This window comes from Schistocerca nitens, chromosome 1, assembly GCF_023898315.1.
Source record: "Schistocerca nitens isolate TAMUIC-IGC-003100 chromosome 1, iqSchNite1.1, whole genome shotgun sequence".
Taxonomy (NCBI): domain Eukaryota; kingdom Metazoa; phylum Arthropoda; class Insecta; order Orthoptera; family Acrididae; genus Schistocerca; species Schistocerca nitens.
Window position 1 is genome coordinate 1,106,679,705 of NC_064614.1, and position 21,861 is coordinate 1,106,701,565.

Sequence of the window (21,861 nt, forward strand, 5' to 3'; positions counted from 1 at the left end):
CACATGTTAGTTTATTCCGCAACACTTTAAGTGACTTACTGTGTTTACAAGCCTGAAACTACATGTTCTTCACAAACACAGAGCGCAGCAGAAATTATGACCATATATGATTCTTCACTTTTGCAAAGAGAAATAAAATTACTTGGATTAGAACTAGGCAATGGTTATGGAAATATCTTGATTCAGGGATTCCCAAGATATGTTGCATTTGGACGTTTAGTGAGCAGGCACAAGCTGTGGTGCACTTTGTAACATTCTAAAGTTTTCCCCCGTCAATTGCACGAGCTTTCACTACCGTCTACTAAAATAATTTTCAGTCAGCCAAAGCTATACTATACCTGCAGTAACGTTATGCGACTCAATGAATTACTGAACATAGTAAGACAATGCTGTATACAGATCTCTCCTGTTAAGTAATGCCTCTTTTCCAAAATACGTTGTTCATTACTTCAAACATGGTTGCTGCTGTGTGTGTCGAATGGAGTGTTTACACAGTGTGTGTTATCAACATGCATCTCTGTTCACACAATGTTACTCCCTCAATAAAAAACGGAACAAGACTGATAGAGGTACTAAACAACTCATTGCTGTGCATATCAGTCTATACTGTTTTTAAACCTTCAACTGTCTCATTATCCAACAAGTTCATCAAAACTGATCAATAACTACAGTAGATGAGCAGCTTATGACAAACTGGATCACTTTTGTGCAATGCTTTATCATCTCCATCAACTACTTTGACATATCAATCCCATTACTTGCAGTCAGCTTCTTTTGCGTGGCTTATCTAACAGTTAACTCTTCTGTCAGCTTTGCATACTTTTTCCTTTGTCCTATGGAGAATAAACACTTCTCACTCTCTCTCTAACCTTAAAGATTTATCATTAATTCTTTTCACAATAATCATGTATATTTTTTCCAGTATTCTGTAACTTTTAACAGTCAAGCTGCAGACAATTTGTAAGGATTGGCCCTCTTCTGACATTGCAGCCAAACCACTTTACAGAAAGTGGAAACAGATAAAAAAATATTGGCATGTCCATATCACTATGGATATAGGTATTGAATAAAATGTATGTATTACAACTTCTGAATGTCAGTTGGAACATCATTTAATTACAAAAAAATAATTAAGTCAATAATATAAAAAATCATATAAGCACCCAAAGAAAAATAACAACCATTACAAAAATTAGTAAGGTACAAATTTGTCATGTAGCAGATGTCACGTGTCAAATTTACAAAAGTTAGTAAGGTACAAAATTGTCATGTATCACATATCACATATAAAATTTACAAAAGTATCATATTTCACATCTGATAATTAAAAATATATTTATATAATACTATATGGTACAATACTGGAATGTATATTCAAATCAGCATGATTTCAGCTCAGGTAAAACAGGTATTAGAAAGAGAGATCAAGAATCTCCAAGGCACATCCAGGTGTTATTAGCATTTGAAATTTGTCAATATAAAGTTAAAAATTTACATTCCCAACTTGTATCCATACTTTCAGAGTCTTGGTTTCTTTGCATGTCCTTCAACTGACATAGCACAAACAGTTGCCAGATCTTGAGGGTGTGCTTCTGCTTCAAGATTCCTTTTTCTGACTGGAGATGATGATGGTGACTCCTGACGAAGAGTTTCAACGTCATTGAAGATAACCTGAGCACCACCACTGACAGTTGGAACAACATCTCCCTGTAAAATCACAAGGTTCAAAACTCATTCCAATTTTAGTATACAAACTGAGCAAACAACAGAAAATAACCTTACATTTTTTACTTCTAAAGTGCTAAAAATGACTAGATAAGTTAGAAACAGCTGTAGAATGCCCAGGGTGAGGGGATTTAATGCTGTTATACTTTCCTCACCGGCAACCAGTATTCGATAAGGAATAACCTAAATACCTGTCCTGTTAGTAGCAGAACACATTACTTCCTACCAACTCGTTTTACATATAAAATGCTACAAATAGTCTTAGTTGATATTGTGTGGCCACTGCATGGGAAAACATTTAGTAACAGATGGTGTTAAAATTATTAAATGATATAAACCCATTTTTCCTCAGCTCTTCAGTGTGTGATGGAACATACTTCTGATCTCTCTCTCCTTTCCTTTCTTGTAACAATCAACAATAATGTGTGACAAGAATGTAGGTCAGCACACCTCTGACTGAGCTTGAAATTCTCCAATTTTCTGACAGTCATTTTGTGAGACATACTTCAGAGGAAGTAATATGTTGCCTGATAAACACAAAATGCTTAAGGGAAGTCTCTCTAACAAAGAAACCACTTTCTACAAAGCTTGGGTATCCGATTAATGAGGGAATTAGTATATTTCATCAAAATATACAAGGTATTAGAGATAAAGTTAGTGAATTGCTTATAGATGTTGGCTCTGAAATTATTGGTGTATCTGAACACTTCTTAAATAAGGAGATAATTCAGAGGCTTCCTTTACCAGGATACAGGTTGGCTGGCAGCTTTTCTAGGAGCTCTTTGCGGTGTGGGGGAGTAGCCATGTATGTGAAAAACGGTATCCCATTTGAGTCAATTGATGTTTCAAAGTACTGCACTGAAAAGGTGTTTGAATGTTGTGCAGGTGTGGTTAAATTTAGTGGAGCTAAACTTCTTACTGTTGCTATTTATAGATCCCCAGACTCCGATTTCACAACATTTTTGCTAAAGCTAGAGGAGGTTCTTGGTTCGCTTTATAGGAAATACAAAAAGTTAGTTATATGTGGTGACTTCAATATTAATTGTATAAGTGATTGTGCAAGGGAAAGGATGCTGGTAGACCTCCTTAATTCATATAATCTTATGCAAACCGTATTCTTTCCAACGAGAGTGCAAGGGAACAGTAGAACAACCATAGACAATATTTTTGTTCATTCGTCATTATTAGAAGGGCATTCTGTTAGCAAAAAGGTGAATGGCCTTTCAGATCATGATGCACAAATTTTAAGTCTAAAAGATTTTTGTGCTGCAACACATGTTAAACATAGTTACCAACTTTTTAGGAAAGCTGATCCAGTTGCTGTACAGACTTTTGTAAACCTTATCAAGGAACAAGAGTGGCAAGATGTTTATAGTGCTGATACAGTAGACGATAAATATAATGCTTTCCTCAAGACTTTTCTCGTGCTCTTTGAAAGTTGCTTTCCGTTAGAACGTTCAAAACAGGGTACTAGCACAAACAGGCAGCCTGGGTGGCTGACTAAAGGGATAAGAATATCTTGTAGAACAAAGTGGCAATTATATCAAAACGTTAGAAACAGTCACAATCTAAATGCAGCAGCCCATTACAAACAGTATTGTAAGGTGCTTAAAAAAGTTATTAGGAAGGCAAAAAGTATGTGGTATGCAGATAGAATAGCTAAGTCTCAGGATAAAATTAAAACCATATGGTCAGTCCTAAAGGAAGTGGCTGGTCTGCAGAGACAGGTCGAGAATATAGAATCAGTGCGTAGTGGGGATGTCCGTGTTACTGATAAGTCGCATATATGTACAGTACTTAATAATCACTTTCTGAATATAGCAGGTGAACTAAATAGAAACCTAGTCCCAACAGGGAATCATATAGCACTCTTAGAAAAAAGTGTTCCGAGACTGTTACCTGAAATGCTCCTCCATGATACTGACAAGAGGGAGATTGAGTTAATAATTAAATCACTAAAGACCAAGAACTCTCATGGATATGACGGGGTATCTAGCAGAATACTGTAGTATTGTTCCACGTATGTTAGCTCAGTACTTAGCCATATCTGTAACTTTTCCTTTAGGAGTGGTCGGTTTCCTGACCGATTAAAGTACTCGGTAGTGAAGCCACTTTATAAAAAGGGAGACAGGGATAATGTTGACAATTATAGACCTATTTCTATGCCATCGGTGTTTGCTAAAGTTATCGAGAAGGTTGTATATACAAGGTTACTGCAGCATTTAAATTCACATAATTTGCTGTCAAATGTACAGTTTGGTTTTAGAAATGGCTTAACAACTGAAAATGCTATAGTCTCTTTTCTCTGTGAGCTTTTGGACGGATTAAATAAAAGGTTGCGAACGTTAGGTGTTTTCTTTGATTTAACGAAGGCTTTTGACTGTGTTGACCACAAAATATTACTGCAGAAGTTGGAACATTATGGAGTAAGGGGAGTAGCTTACAATTGGTTCGCCTCCTACTTTAAGAACAGAAAGCAGAAGGTAATCCTCCGCAATATTGAGAGTGGTAATGATGTGCAGTCCCAATGGGGCACTGTTAAATGGGGCGTTCCCCAAGGGTCGGTGCTGGGGCCACTGCTGTTTCTTATTTATATAAATGATATGCCTTCTAGTATTACAGGTGATTCAAAAATATTTCTGTTTGCTGATGACACCACCTTGGTAGTGAAGGATCTTGTGTGTAATATTGAAACATTATCAAATAATGTAGTTCATGATATAAGTTCGTGGCTTGTGGAAAATAATTTGATGCTAATCACAGTAAGACTCAGTTTTTACAGTTTCTAACTCACAATTCAACAAGAACTGACATTTTAATCAGACAGAATGGGCATGTTATAAGCGAGACGGAACAGTTCAAGTTCCTAGGCGTATGGATAGATATTAAGTTGTTGTGGAAAGCCCATGTTCAGGATCTTGTTCAGAAACTAAATGCCGCTTTATTTACCATTAGAACAGTATCTGAAATAAGTGACATTTCAACATGAAAAGTAGTATACTTCGCATATTTTCATACGCTTATGTCATATGGTATTATTTTTTGGGGTAATTCTTCTGATTCAAAAAGGGTATTTTTGGCTCAAAAACGGGCTGTTCGAGCTATGTATGGTGTAAGTTCGAAAACCTCTTGTCGACCCCTATTCAATAGTCTGGGAATTTTGACATTGCCCTCACAGTATATATTTTCTTTAATGTCGTTTGTTGTTAGCAATATTAGCTTATTCCCTAGAGTTGGCAGCTTTCACTCAGTTAATACTAGGCAGAAATCAAATCTGCATGTGGAATGCACTTCCTTGACTCTTGAGCAGAAAGGAGAGCAGTATTCTGCTGCATCCATTTTCAATAAGCTACCACAAGAACTCAAAAACCTTAGCAGCAGCCCAAACACTTTTAAGTCTAAACTGAAGAGTTTCCTCATGGCTCACTCCTTCTATTCTGTCGAGGAGCTCCTGGAAGAGCTAAAAAATTAAGCAAATTCCAGTGCTACATTCTTGATTTTCTTTATTTAAACTAACGACTTGTCGCCTGAATATTTCATTTCATTCTGTTTCTACAATCGTGTTATAATTTCATGTATTGACTCGTTCCATGACCATGGAGACGTCTCCTAAATGTGGTCCCACGGAACAATAAATAAATAAATAAATAAATGCAAGCTCTTAGAATTATACTGGTAGCAGCAAACCTCTCCTTAATGTCCAACACCTCTCTAGTAGTGTCTGTTACTGGAACTGGATAATTATCTGAGGCACTAGTACTTGCATAATAAAATACCACCAAAATGTGTGGCTCTTCTTTGGACCTTCTCTGTCAGACCTACCTGGAAAGTGTCCCCAACTGAGAAGTAGTACTAAATAAACTGCTCGATGGGGGTTTTGCAAGCTGCTTCTTTCATGGATACTTTACATTTCCCTAGGATGAGTCATAATCTGAGTTTGCTTTTCCAAATAGGGAATTTCATGTAATGAAAGAGACTCTGAATAGTTCCAATTATTTTGTAGTCGTTATTGTGCCCATAGGTATAACATTGACATGGGGATGAAGCACTAATAGGTCTTTTCAGTTAAATATGCACAACAAGTTTTACTTAACCACGGTGAAGACAACTGCAAGTCAGTGCACCAAGCACTGATTTTCCATTCCATTATTACTTATCTCAATATCTGTCAGTTTGGTTAATGAATAATGATTGGAACAAAGGACTATACGCAGAGGTAGCAAAAACCACGGATAGCGATACGCATATTTACAGATGGCAGTAGTATCATGTACACAAGGTATGAATGGCAATGCATTGGCAGAGCTGTCATTTGTACTCCGGTGATTCACATAAGTAGGTTCCTGATGTGATTATGATCACATGATGCGAATTAGCAGACTTTGAAAGCGGAACGGTAGTTGGAGCTGGCTGATGGGACATTCCACTTCAGGAATTGTTACAGCATTTAGTATTCAGAGATCTACAGTGTCAAAGAGTGTGCCAAGAATACCTCATTTCAGGCATTATCTCTCACCATGGACAACACACTGGCTGACGGCCTTCACTTCACAACTGAGAGCAGTGGCATTTGCATAGTTGTCAGTGCTAAAAGACAAGCAACACTGTGTGAAATAACTGCAGGAATCAATGCAGGATGTATAACGAACATATCAGTTAACACAGTACAACGAAATCTGGCGTTAATGGGCCTGCAGTGCCTCTCTTAAGCTTGTGACCATATTGGTTGAAGCCCAGACAACTGGAAAACCATGGTCTGGTCAGATGATTCCCACTTTCAGTTGGTATGAGCTGACTGTAGATTCGAGTGTGGCGGAGACCCCATGAAGCTATGGACCCATGTTGGGAACAAGGCACTGTGCAGCCTGGTAATGGCCCCATAATGATGTGGACTGTGTTTAGATGGAATGGAGGAGGCCTCTGGTCCAACTGAACCAATCATTGACTGGAAACTGTTATGTTCAGCTACTTGGATATGACCGGTGCCCATTCATGGACTTAATATTCCCAGATAACGATGGAATTTTTATGGATGACAAAGCACTATGTCACTGGTCCACAATTGTTCATGACTGGTTTGAAGAACATTCTGGACAATTTAAGAAAATGATATGGCCACCCAGAATGCCTGTCATGAATCCCATCAAACATTTATGGGACATAATCAAGATATCAGTTATGTGTACAAAATCCTGCACTGGCAAAACTTTCGCAATTATGGACAGCTATAGCAGCAGGATTGTTCAGCATTTCTGCAGGGGACTTCCCACAACTAGCCGAGTTCATGCTATGTCTAGTAGCTACACTATGCTGGGAAAAAGAAGGTCTGACACGATATCAGAAGGTATCCCATGACTTTTGTCACTTTAGTGTAAATTCCATAGTGAAACAATTTTGGGAAGCAATTCAGCATTTCAACCTTACCTGTTATTTCCTGTTTTGGTCCAGAATGTTCAATTAGTGGCTACATAGGTGATTTTTATCCACATACTGACTTTATGTATAACCATAAGTTCTTAAGAATTATTGACAGATTAGTTGCAAAATTATACTTTTGAACTTGTTAAACACTTCACTCATTGCTTTCCTTATGCTTAGCTTTTGTTTGTCAATAAGTTCTCTTTGCTTTCAATTATTGAAACATGTAAAATCTCTCCTATTGATAACAGCATAACTTGGATGTACATATTTAAACAACAGTGTGTAATACCTTTCAATTTTACCTATGTATGCCCTCCATTGTTCTTTGGACTGTATGTTTGACTTTGGCTGCTCAGAGTTTCTTATCGTACTTGCTAAGCAAAAACATTTTTCTAACTCCCTTAATACTCCTTTTAGCACAGATAGTCACTGATGATGCAACAGCATTATGGTCATTGATTTGCTCATCTGTAGTAACTGAATTGCAAAGTACATATGTTAGTTACTAGGAGATCTAGGATATTGCCCTCATGAGTCAGTTCTCTAACTTCACAAGTCCGCAGTGATATAGGGATGTTCCAATTCTGGACTACAAATATTTTACATCAGGCAATTAATTTTGATTTATTTATTTTATGTATCAAATGACTTTGCAAGTGCAAGTACGAACATTGAGATGCTTAAAATAGATAACATATATTTCATATATGTACAATATGTTCGATTATGATACAGATACAGAACAAATACCAATATAAAAACAACAAACGCCAGTACATTTAACATTCACATGAGAGAATAGTTGTGGTGGAAGGGTAACAATAACCCACTACAAAGTTAAATCCAAATGCGGTAGCCACTCAATAGCAGCCGGGCTGGCCTCGATTTTCCAGAGAACCTGTTACGGGCAACGTTGTACTAATGTAGCAAAGTTTGATCACCATTTTCACAGTCCCACATTGGGTTATCAGTAAATAAATGTCATGTGATTAGGGCCTCCCATTTGGTAGACTGGTCGCGTGGTGCAAGTATTTTGAGTTGACGCTAGGAGAAAATCTCTGACCCAGCCGGGAATCAAACCTGGGCCCCTTTGCATGGCAGTCTGTCGCGTTAACCTCTCAGCTATCGGCGCAGATGGGTTACCAGTGGTACCCTACTTATACATCATGGATTTAGATTAGGCGCATCCAGTTCTTACACAATTTAACTGACACCATATTTTGTGGGGAAGTTGCATTCCTGGAATTGTTGCTTGGCGGTCTTCTATATTGTTGCAGTTAACATCAGCGTTATTCCACTCAGCTTTCCCACTCAGCTTTCCAGAATTTACAGATGTCATAGGCAAGTATTCAGTCTTTCCATATCAGTGCTCTTGATTTCAGGTGATTTCTACAGTATTCATCTAGTACTTGGTCTAGGGGTAGCGTCTTTGATTCATAATCAAAACGTCTTCGGACCCGGGTTCGATCCCCGCCACTGCCTAAATTTTGATAAATAATCAGCATTGGCGGCCGAAGACTTCCGGCATAAGAAGTCAGCCTCATTCTGCCAACGGCCTTTTCAAACAGAGTGGAGGAGCGGATAGAAGTTCAGGGCACTCTCTTGTCCTAGGGGTGGGAAACTGCCCCTAAAGGCAGAAGAATCAGCAATGATCAACGACATGAGGACGCAGAAGGCAATGGAAACCACTGCATTAAAGACACGTAGCGTGTATCCAGAGGTCATGTGGCCTGTAATTGAAGAAGTGTCATGATGATCTCTCCATTGGCAAAATATTCCGGAATAGTCCCCCATTCGGATCTCCGGGAGGGGACTGCCAAGGGGGAGGTTACCATGAGAAAAAGATTGAATAATCTAGGAAAGGATAACGTTCTATGAGTCGGGGCGTGGAATGTCAGAAGCTTGAACGTGGTAGGGAAACTAGAAAATCTGAAAAGGGAAATGCAAAGGCTCAATCCAGATATAGTAGGGGTCAGTGAAGTGAAGTGGAAGGAAGACAAGGATTTCTGGTCAGATGAGTATCGGGTAATATCAACAGCAGCAGAAAATGGTATAACAGGTGTAGGATTCGTTATGAATAGGAAGGTAGGGCAGAGGGTGTGTTACTGTGAACAGTTCAGTTCTAATCAGAATCGACAGCAGGCCAACACCGACAACGATAGTTCAAGTATACATGCCGACGTCACAAGCTGAAGATGAACAGATAGAGAAAGTGTATGAGGATATTGAAAGGGTAATGCAATATGTAAATGGGGCCGAAAATCTAATAGTCATGGGCGACTGGAATGCAGTTGTAGGGGAAGGAGTAGAAGAAAAGGTTACAGGAGAATATGGGCTTGGGACGAGGAATGAAAAAGAAGAAAGACTAACTGAGTTCTGTAACAAGTTTCAGCTAGTAATAGCAAATACCCTGTTCAAGAATCACAAGAGGAGGAGGTATACTTGGAAAAGGCCGGGAGATACGGGAAGATTTCAATTAGATTACATCATGGTCAGACAGAGATTCCGAAATCTGATACTGGATTGTAAGGCGTACCCAGGAGCAGATGTAGACTCAGATCACAATATAGTAGTGATGAAGAGTAGGCTGAAGTTCAAGACATTAGTCAGGAATAATCAATACGCAAAGAAGTGGGATACGGAAGTACTAAGGAATGACGAGATACGTTTGAAGTTCTCTAACGCTATAGATACAGCAATAAGGAATAGCGCAGTAGGCAGTACAGTTGAAGAGGAATGGACATCTCTAAAAAGGGCCATCACAGACGTTGGGAAGGAAAAAATAGGTACAAAGAAGGTAGCTGCGAAGAAACCATGGGTAACAGAAGAAATACTTCTGTTGATTGATGAAAGGAGGAAGTACAAACATGTTCCAGGAAAAATCAGGAATACAGAAATACAAGTCGCTGAGGAATGAAATAAATAGGAAGTGCAGGGAAGCCAAGACGAAATGGCTGCAGGAAAAATGTGAAGACATCGAAAAAGATATGATTGTCGGAAGGACAGACTCAGCATACAGGAAAGTAAAAACAACCTTTGGTGACATTAAAAGCAACGGTGGTAACATTAAGAGTGCAACGGGAATTCCACTGTTAAATGCAGAGGAGAGAGCAGATAGGTGGAAAGAATACATTGAAAGCCCCTATGAGGGTGAAGATTTGTCTGATGTGATAGAAGAAGAAACAGGAGTCGATTTAGAAGAGATAGGGGATCCAGTATTAAAATCGGAATTTAAAAGAGCTTTGGAGGACTTACGGTCAAATAAGGCAGAAGGGATAGATAACATTCCATCAGAATTTCTAAAATCATTGGTGGAAGTGGCAACAAAACGACTATTCACGTTGGTGTGTAGAATATATGAGTCTGGCGACATACCATTTGACTTTCGGAAAAGCATCATCCACACAATTCCGAAGACGACAAGAGCTGACAAGTGCGAGAATTATCGCACAATCAGCTTAACAGCTCACGCATCGAAGCTGCTTACAAGAATAATATACAGAAGAATGGAAAAGAAAATTGAGAATGCGCTAGGTGATGATCAGTTTGGCTTTAGGAAAAGTAAAGGGACGAGAGAGGCAATTCTGACGTTACGGCTAATAATGGAAGCAAGGCTAAAGAAAAATCAAGACACTTTCATAGGATTTGTCGACCTGGAAAAAGCGTTCGACAATATAAAATGGTGCAAGCTGTTCGAGATTCTGAAAAAAGTAGGGGTAAGCTATAGGGAGAGACAGGTCATATACAATATGTACAACTACCAAGAGGGAATAATAAGAGTGGACGATCAAGAACGAAGTGCTCGTATTAAGAAGGGTGTAAGACAAGGCTGTAGCCTTTCGCCCCTACTCTTCAATCTGTACATCGAGGAAGCAATGATGGAAATAAAAGAAAGGTTCAGGAGTGGAATTAAAATACAAGGTGAAAGGATATCAATGATACGATTCGCTGATGACATTGCTATCCTGAGTGAAAGTGAAGAAGAATTAAATGATCTGCTGAACGGAATGAACAGTCTAATGAGTACACAGTATGGTTTGAGAGTAAATCGGAGAAAGACGACGGTAATGAGAAGTAGTAGAAATGAGAACAGCGAGAAACTTAACATCAGGATTGATGGTCACGAAGTCAATGAAGTTAAGGAATTCTGCTACCTAGGCAGCAAAATAACCAATGACGGACGGAGCAAGGAGGACATCAAAAGCAGACTCGCTATGGCAAAAAAGGCATTTCTGGCCAAGAGAAGTCTACTAATATCAAATATTGGCCTTAATTTGAGGAAGAAATTTCTGAGGATGTACGTCTGGAGTACAGCATTGTATGGTAGTGAAACATGGACTGTGGGAAAACCGGAACAGAAGAGAATCGAAGCATTTGAGATGTGGTGCTATAGACGAATGTTGAAAATTAGGTGGACTGATAAGGTAAGGAATGAGGAGGTTCTACGCAGAATCGGAGAGGAAAGGAATATGTGGAAAACACTGATAAGGAGAAGGGACAGGATGATAGGGCATCTGCATACTGCCTCCAGGATGGTGTCTCCCAGGCTGTCAGCAGCATGGCAGAAGTTTTACACAAATGGTGGCCAAACTGGACATAGAGCCTCTCATGGTCAACAGCAGCATGTGCAACCTCAACAAGGAAAGTGCTCGCTTCAGAACTCTGAGACAATTTCAGTCTTTTATGACATTTTTGGGACTCTAGCACAAATAATTTTACGTGTTCGAAAATCTGTTTGCACTCAAGATTTGAAGATGGTCATCACAGGCTGAAATTAAAAGTTCTTTATATGCTCTAAGTAATTTCCAGGTAAGATGTTGATGTCAATATACCATAACCCCAGTATCGTTAGAATGTGTGCGACTCCATTTTGCAGGTGGCAAGGTGAAGTCTTTCCTATTACAATAATGTGTCAGATAAAACTTGGAGAATACCAAAGATAAGTTTGCCGATGTGTTCTGTTAATGCACTACTGCAGGAGGTTTTACAACTACCATGTTTGACTCAAATTTAATGTGCGCCTTCAATTAGATTGTTTCACATACAGAACTGATAATAACCACGCTCAATAATGAGTTCTTACTACAACAGTTGTCACCACAACTGATATTCAACCAGAATTAAAGCTTCTGATGCTATTCACTTCTTGTTTCAACCAGCTTTCTGTTCCCACTACTATGTGGACATTATTATTGAAAGTGATGCTAATTCTAGAGCCTCACCATTGACCCCGCTGATGTTATCTAGTATCACATTAATAAAATTTTCTCTTACTGAACTGCATGGATGAATATTCTTTGTGATACATGAAACAAACTGATTTGCTCTTACCTGATTGCAGTATGCAATACATCATTGAGTTGGTGGAGGGTTTCCTCCACTTTCTCTTATGTATTTGTCTATCCCAGTAGTTTCTTCCTGTATATAGAGCCTGCCTGAATTATTGAAGGGGTCTACATCCCTCCACTCTACACCGGAGGTCAAGAAATATCGCACCGATATTGTTGCAGAATCATCTGACCTCTATTTCAAGCCCTCCACTGGACACAAACCAAAAGGACTGCAATCACTTCTGGATGGCCAGAAATTACTTTGTCAGCTGTGCTTCAACAGTCCGTATTAGGCTACCTATGTTCATCGATTTGGCCTGTTGTGTAGAAAAACTGAGAACAGTGTTTGAACCATATCGATATGAGCTACGATCTGCGGCAGGAAAACCGGCTTAGCAAAGTGCCCCCTACTAGCTCTGATTCACTCTCAACAGTGGGCAGCACTCAATGTGAGTTAATAATTCGTAAGGTGATAGCCATGTACCCACCATCTACATTTACCTTCGAACTCAGAGATTTTCGAATCCACCACTGTCTGTCATTTGCCCTTGGGTGAATGTCATTTGCCCTTGGGTGAAGACAAACCAGCCACTCTGTATGCATTAGCAGGTGCAGCCACTTTTGTGTGCATTAGCAGGTGCAGTGTCGTCAGGGTTTCCAGGGGATTCCAGAGGCGACTCAGATGCCCAACTGTGCCGCAGCCAGCAGCGGCTGGAAACCAGTTGATCAAGACCAATTCCCTCTCGTGCCAGCACACAAGCAAAGCCCATAATTCTACAGAACTATATAATGAGCACAAAGGATTGTACCAACACAAGCAACCAGACTTACTAAAAGAAATACAGGAAGACTGCAACAATAAGAGATCCAATTAAGTGACAGCTGTGCTGGAGGTAGAACAAAGTTACCACTATTAAAATGGCAATACAATAAACTACTTCACAAAAATAAAAGCTATCATATTCATCCCACTAAACAATGGAAAGTGCATGATGGACTAACAAGAAAGCCATATGTGTTTGAGTTGTGCTTATGTGAATGTATTTTCTGTTTTGAAAGGAGGACTTTTTTTCTCCAAAAGGTGAAATGTTTAGCAGGCTTTTTCATTCAGCCCATCTCCAACTCAGCACTCCCTCTATGGTGTTACTGGTACTTTACCCTTTTCATTTTGTATTCATCCCATTATAAGACGATCCTGAATATAAGACAATCCCCTTCTTTTTTAAAAGGTTATTTGATTTTTTTTAAAATATATATTCTGACTAACCAAAAATACAAACTATTTTATTGATATAAAGTGTCTTCCTAAAAAGGTTAACATCGTACCTATTCTAATCTTATACTATTTAATGACTGTCTATAGCTTGATAATACAAAGACAAATAAAACGAAACTATTTATATTCATTTATTACTATCATTATTATTATTATTATTAATTTTTTCCTACTTAAGTCAGTTGTTTACCTATGGCGTCACTATTTTTAATAATAATAATTTTAATTTGAAAGCATACTGGCATTCTTCCTTCCTGACACTTCTCTCATAGACATCATCTTCTGAGCCATCCACAGAACTGGCAATGCAACACTTTTTGAATCATTTCGTAATAGATTCACTTGAGATTCCGCCATTGGCAGTAAAGATGTACTGGCCAAGAAATGATACTGAGGGTTTAAATTCTTCCCAGGAGTAAGGACATGGTTGCCTAGAAGCCACTCACTCTAAAGCTGTCACAGCTGAGCCTTAAAAGGTCTACTCATAAAAGCATCTGTCACCTGAAGTTCTGAGGTCATGCTACCAAGAATTATTATCAGGTCTGTGTTGTTCTTTGTTTCATGGGTTAGGTGTCTCATGAAAGAATCCAGCACTAACTTTCTTCTTCTGTTAAGAAAACCACAAGGTATTTTCTTCCAAATGAGCTTTAGCCAATCTAGCATCTGGTCATTTGTCATTCATCCCTTTTCTTAGCAAGCAATATAAACTCTGCATATCAAAATGGAAAGGTGTCTAATTGGGTTACCGTATGTCCTAGCAATATGTTGTGCTGTTTCGTTGGATTGATTATCTGTATTACTAAACGGCTGTGATCATCCAGACCCAGTGACAGGTCGCCTACATAATGGCTTCCAGGGGCAACAAAAATTTGATTTGAATGACTTAATGTAACACTGATTAAGTTTAAAATGCTGTCAATCTACTCCTTAAAATGTATAATCCTAGTGACTTCCATCAAACTTTATATGCAATTTCAAACCTTTTCAAAACTTGTTCTAAATAACACATCCAAGGCGTTTGATACACATTTACACAGTTGGTAGCAGGGCTAAATTTGCTACCCGCTCACTATTCCCCTCCCTGCATTCATACTAGTGCTTGGCCAAGCTGGAGTCACTGTTGCTCCTCCAACCATTACAAATTCTTCAAATTAAATCTGCATGTGACCTAAATTGCCAAAGCTTCATCTGTAAATGTAAGATGACCCCATTTTATTAAGCTATCACATTATATAAAAATGAACTCATTGGCAGCAGTTAATCTGCAAATGTAAGATGACTGTTTATTTTTCAAATGATAAATTTGGAAAAAGTCTCATTATTTTATTCATGGCTGTAATTTTCAGCAACTGTAGTTCATAGCTTTCAAAATAAAATTCTGAAGGAAAAAAACAAACCCTCATCTTAAAGGTGGGTAAATACATTATGCAGACACTGGCAGTTACACGTCTACAAGCAAGCATACATTCAAGTGGACAATGATTAGCATTTCAAATGCTTTGTTATTCTGCACTTCTGTTGACATTCAAGACAGTAACTGGTATACTGAAGCTAGTTAGTTTGAATTCAAGGCTTAATACACAATGAACAATAAATGCTAAGAGATGATACTAGCCATCCTACAGATTTTGCTTCTATTCAATTATACTTAGAGAATAGAGTATATTGTATCAATATTTAGGAATATAGGATACCACTCACCAAATATCAAACATGTTGAATCATCAAAGACACACACACACACACACACACACACACACACACACCACACACACACACACACACACACACACACACACACACACACACACACGAGACTGAAAACTCTGTTAGCTTTCGGAATAAATATAAATCCTTTGCCGAGCTAGTGTGTGTGTGTGTGTGTGTGGGGGGGGGGGGGGGGGGGCCTCTTTGCTCCAGTGGAGCTGCCCCTAAAGCATTATGCAGTGTGTTAAGTGGCTATGAGAAAATGCATAATAGGGGCTGACCATCAACTTTCACTCACACATGTTCACAGTTTATGTAACAGATATGAGGTTTGTTCCATAAGTTAGGCAACTTTGTCCACAAAATTTTTCTCCGCTTACTTTTTACTTATGGTGCAGGGTCTCTTTTGAAATGCTCTCCGCCGGCCGCGGTGGTTTAGCGGTTCTGGCGCTGCAGTCCGGAACCGCGGGACTGCTACGGTCGCAGGTTCGAATCCTGCCTCGGGCATGGGTGTGTGTGTTGTCCTTAGGATAGTTAGGTTTAAGTAGTTCTAAGTTCTAGGGGACTTATGACCTAAGATGTTGAGTCCCATAGTGCTCAGAGCCATTTGAACCATTTTTTGAAATGCTCTCCTCCACAATTGATACACCACTTCCTACACCGTTTCCACTAGCAGAAGCAGTCTTGTTACACCTCTTGTTGGATTTGCGAAGTGTTGTCTGCGGATCTTCTTTCATCTGATCTATCGTTGCAAATCTGCGTTCTTTCAGTGGGGTTTTCAACTGTGGAAATAAGAACATGTCCGCAGGGGCCATGTCTGGAGAGTACGGAGGATGAGGCAGCACAGTGAGCTCGTTTTTAGTGCAATAGTCACCCACCAACAGCGATGAACGTGCGGATGCATTATCGTGATGCAAGAGCATGAATTGTCTCGCCACATTTCAGGCCGTTTCCTTCACACATTTTCTCACAGGCATCGCAATACGTCCTGATAATACCATCGATTAACAATTTGTGCACGTGGCTTTGAATTCATGATCAACTAATCCTTCACAGTCAAAGACAACTATCAGCATAGCATTGACATCTGGTCCGACCTTGTGAGCTTTCCTGACCCATTGTGAAGATTGAACCTTTACGTCAACATCGTAGCTGTAGACCCGTGTCTCATCACCAGTTATGACTCTATTAAGGAGCATCTCGTTCTCATTTGCGTGATCCAAAAGCTCTTCACAGGTTGCGAGGCAAAGGTCTTTCTGGACTTGACTCATGAGCTGTGGGCCAAAGTTGGTGGCAACACTATGCATTCCAAGATGCTGTGTCAGGAGTTTGTGATACAATCCAACTGAAATGTTACATTCTTCTGCAGTCTCTCGGACAGCCAGTCTTTGATTGCCAAGCATAATTTCATTGACGTTCCTCACGTGACTGTCATCAGCAGATGTCGACAAGGGTCATCTTTTAACTTCCACCTGGCCATTGTTAAACCGTATGAACCATTCATAACACAGAGTGTGGCTTAAGCAATCATCATCGTAGGCTTCCAGCATAATTTGGTGCATCTGTGTAAACGTTTTCTTGAGTTTCACACAAAATTTAACGCGGGCACATTCCTCCTCTAACTCTGCCATCTCAAATACAGCACTGAACAATAACTAACAGACATACAACAATGTAATTTCCAAAAGTTACACATTAAACACAAGTGCGTGCAGGAACGCCAACCACATTTAGCTTCAACACACCATTGGCATGACAATATGAATGTTTCGGAATTTTTAGAACAAAGCTCACAGGCGACTTTTGATAATTTGGTGCATATTGAATCTGTGTGGAGGTTCCAAGTTAGTTTGAAATCCAAGTGTACACTCAGAAGTTTAACCAACATACAATCGTTGTTTATTACATTTTCAGTTTTATTTTGGTTTACAGTTAATCATTGTCTTTAAACCAGATAGTAGAAATTCTAAGTTGGCTTTGCTTTGTTTTTTTAGGTTCTCTATGTCATTTCCAAATGCAATGAAAGTGGTATAATTAGCAGATAGAACAGATTTACATGGTTTGATACTAGGTAGGCATGATAATATTAGAATCCAATGATTCACAGTCTACTGTCTTGCTCAGGTCAATTGGTAGGGCATCAACAGATGATTTTGCTTCAGAAGTAATGAATTTCAATGTGGATGAATTTTCCCTGAAGCCATACAGAGTGTTTGTCTGTGTTCCATTGCAAGTGAAATGTTTGTAAATTTGTTGATACATGCAATGTTCTACTATTAGCAAAACAACTTGTCTCATTTTTTATGTAGTGGGACAACTCTTTAAGCGTGCTGACAAAGAATAAATCATAGAAATCCAATTTTTTAGTACACAAAAGTGGTTGTAGTACAATATCCGCAATCTTTTTAACAACTAATTTTAACAGACCATACAAGTCTTCTGATTTTGAGTTGCTGAATTCTGATATAGCTACTGCACCACCAATGACAAGAATTCAATACACTTGAATGTACATGTTGCAGGTCTGTTATGCAATATGAGTAACTTTGCTCCCCCCCCCCCCCCCCCAATGTTTATTAATGCCTTATTTATAGTTGTCATTTTGTTGAGTTGAGTGTCCCTTATCACCAGAAAAAAAAATAAAGAAGTTATTCATGTCATCAAATATGATACAGGTAGTATTACAAGTGGTTCTATTAGTATTACCCACACTGATCTGGTAAATCTCCAAGAAGCCTTGCATTTATTTTGTGGTTTCTGAATAAAGTTACTATTTGCCATTCATTTCTATTTTATAATACCTGATCTGGACCTCTTCTTTTCTTGAAGGTACTAAAGTCTACTTCACCGTGCTTTGGTCTGATATGGATATTGATGACCTGTGTTCTTAATTTTTTGAGGTCAGGTGTGAACCATTGATGTAAACTCCTATGATTACTTTTGCTTGGTTTCCCCTCGAGTCTTTTTAATACTTAGGGCAGCACTTATTAAACATATTAGAAACAAGAATGAGATTTTCACTCTGCAGCAGAGTGTGCGCTGATATGAAACTTCCTGGCGGATGGTAGAGCACTTGCCCGCGAAAGGCAAAGGTCCCGAGTTCGAGTCTCGGTCGGGCACACAGTTTTAATCTGCCAGGAAGTTTCATATTAGAAAGAAGACTGACAAGGCCGTCAAAAATTTCATCGACATTTGTACAATGAGACAGGAAGTTGGAGCATTATATCATAAACAGTTGTGAGCTGAAAGTGTTGATTTGGGTATCATTAACAATTCTAACTCATTTGGGTTGTTCACATTGCTCTGTGGATTTTTTTATCAGAAATTTTACCATATCCTTCATACAGAAACTAGCAATTTTTAGCATGGGTTTTTGTGTTGCATTAATATACATCTTGTTTTTGCGCATCAGCTTCAGCTCTTATAGGGAAGTAGCCAATTTTTTGTTTTGTACGTGATATGAAGGCAGCATTTGCCTTTTTAATGCGGTTTTTCACGTCATCTCCAGCTCCACCATCTTCCGCCATTATACTACCCAGATACAGGAATGAGTTGACAGTCTCCACCCGCTGCTCACCTATTAACAATGGCACCTCCACGTTCCCTGAAATCACTCTCATTTCCTTTGTTTTGCCTATATTTATCTTGAGGCCAGCAGTCTCTGCTTTTTCTTTCAGCAAGTTTAATTTAGCTTGGATATCAGTCAGCCTTGGAGCTAATAAAACTATGTCGTCTGCAAAATCCAAATCCTCCAGACGTTCGTGGATCCCCCACTGGATTCCTCGTCTCCTGCCTGCTGTGACTCTTCTCATAAGAGTCTAGAACGAGTAGAAAAAGTGTTGGTGACAAAATGCAACCCTGCCGGACTCCAGTTGTTACTTTTATGGGCTCTGTCACATTTCCCTTGTGGAGTACACAGCATTTGTAGCCATCATATAGATCTTTTATGATGTTTAAGATCTTCTGTGGTATGCCACAAATGTGAAGGCTGTCCTTCTGTACACCAGTGAAAGCTGGAAAATGGATAAAAAGATAACATCCCAGTTACAAAGCTTCATAAATAGATGTCTTCGACGCATCATGAATATCTGGTGGCAAGAAAAAATATGTAATGAGGAGCTCTGGCGAATAACAAACCAGATACCTATAGAAGACCAGATACGAGAGAGAAAGTGGGGCTGGTTGGGGCACACCTTGAGAAAACCAGATGGAGCCATCGAGAAAAAAGCATTGGAATGGAAACCCCAGGGAACAAGGAAGAGAGGAAGACCAAGGGGCACATGGAAGAGGACAGTGGAAAGGGAAGCAAAAAGAGTTGGCAAGACCTGGGCAGAATTGAGGCAAATGGCCAAAGACAGGGACGGATGGCGAGTTCTCCTGGATGCCCTACACCCCCATAGGGGCCAAAGGAATTAAGTCAAGTAAGTCAAGTCCAGTGTGCTGGCCAGTCTGTGGATGGTTTTTAAGGTGATTTTCCATCTGCCTCGGTGAATGCGGGCTGGTTCCCCTTATTCCACCTGTTACACTATGTCGCTGATTGCTGCGCAAACACTTTCTCTATATACACATACACCAAAATTACTCTACCTCGCAAAAATTGGGGTTACATTTGTCTGGTGTGAGACATTCCTTTGAGGGGGGGGGGGGGGGGGTGTCATCTACTGGGGGCCAAACCGCACAATAACCCTGGATTCGGTGTGGGGCAGCGCTGGGGTGAGTGGACTGCTGTAGCCTGAGGGCTACGGCGGGGACGAAGCCTCTCCGTCGTTTCTAGGGCCCCAGTTCCATACAATAGAATCCCCTATGTATTGCTCACATAGGGAGCGTGAGGATAACATTATTAATAATTACTACATGCACAAAGGCATTCAAACAATCATTCTTTCCACACGGTACAATGGGAAATATACTCTTTCATTCACTTTATGGTGGTTTGCAGAGTGTAGATGTAGATGCATAAATTTCTTTCTTGATTTTTTATAACATTTTCCTGAGATAACAGCTGTCTTGTCGACATGTTATTTGCACAAAGGACATTGTGTGTCAGCTAAATACACTGAGCAAGTGAAAGTGGTTTGTTATCGTAGTCCTAATGTTAAAGTTAGATGGTTCTATCTAATACCCGGAAATGCAAAACTTATCAACCCTTTGAATGGTTAACGTTTTATACACTGGCACAGAAACTTCCCGGCACTTTAGGGGGAGTGGAAAAAAGGTGAGAGAAGTTTTGGAAAGACCTTTGATGTGCAGCAACATTATGCTGTATATTTTCGTATTACGAAAGTATAAATTCAAATTGCACCAAACACAGCATGTTAGTTTCTGGAGCATTGAAATTGAGATTGCAATGCCCTTTTTGAAGCCAATCATATCTCATGCCACATGATCTCACCAGCCGATGACAGCAGATATTCAAAGCATAGGACACATGTTATAGTCAGTCAACAGCAAGATCACTGCTAAGCATCGGGAACAAACAAAGAGGAAGTCTTTTCTTTCCTTTTTCTTAAGTATGGTTTTAGGGCACAAAACTGCTACAGTCATAAATACCCAATCTGTGACTGAAATTAAAATCAGCAGCAACAGGAGCGAAAGGAGGAGGGAAACTAAAAACTGAAGGAAATCTTTAGAAAACTGATATTGAGGCGGGGGGTTCCCCGAAAAGAGCTTCAAATGACCGATGTCATCTCGCTGACACTGATAAACTCAAGAATGAGATCGGCTGAGTGCGTGTCATCTAGTAAAAGGGGAGATATATCAGGCAACAGCTGTAAACGAGCACGGATTAAAATAGGGGCACTGAAGTAAAAGGTGTCTCACCGTCCACTGTTGAGAGCAGTGGGGACAAAGCGGGAGAGGATTGCCACTTAAAACATGTCAATGGCTAAAAAGACAGTGCACAATCCGGAGTCTAATTAAAATTCCTTCCTCCCGATGACGAGACCAGGAGGAAGAGGTCCAAGCACAGGGAAGAGGTTTTATGTCCTGTAATTTATTATTGGGAAGTGCAGACCAATGTGTATGCCATAAAAGAGCAACGCAACAACATAAAACGCTCTGGAGCCTGGCAAAGGAAACCATGCGAACAGCGGGTCGAGGAAGAGAGACTGCAACCTTTGCCGCTATATCGGCTGCGTCGTTTCCGCGAGTACCAACATGCCCTGGAATCCAGAGGAAAGCCACAGAGACACCACCCAAGTAGAGCATGTGGAGACAGTTCTGAATCCGGTGGACCAGAGGGTTGACAGGATAAAGAGCTTGGAGGTTGAGAAGAGAGCCGAGCAAATTCAAGCATATAATATACTGTATCCGCTGATGGCGACATATGTATTGGGCAACCTGGAGAACAACGTAAAGCTCCGCAGTAAAAACCAAACACTGGTCGGGTAACCGAAATCTAAT

At 39.7% G+C, this 21,861-nt stretch overlaps 1 protein-coding gene across 1 annotated transcript in view; it reads right to left on the bottom strand.

The window, feature by feature from the left end:
- Positions 1-1,183: 1,183 nt before the first annotated feature.
- LOC126198828 (kinesin-like protein KIF23) overlaps positions 1,184-21,861 on the bottom strand; it is a 157,951-nt gene continuing 137,273 nt past the window's right edge. The window contains exon 15 of the mRNA XM_049935405.1: positions 1,184-1,707. Coding sequence (XP_049791362.1) covers positions 1,519-1,707 — 189 coding nt within the window. The 3' untranslated portion in view covers positions 1,184-1,518. The remainder of the gene's footprint in view (positions 1,708-21,861) is intronic.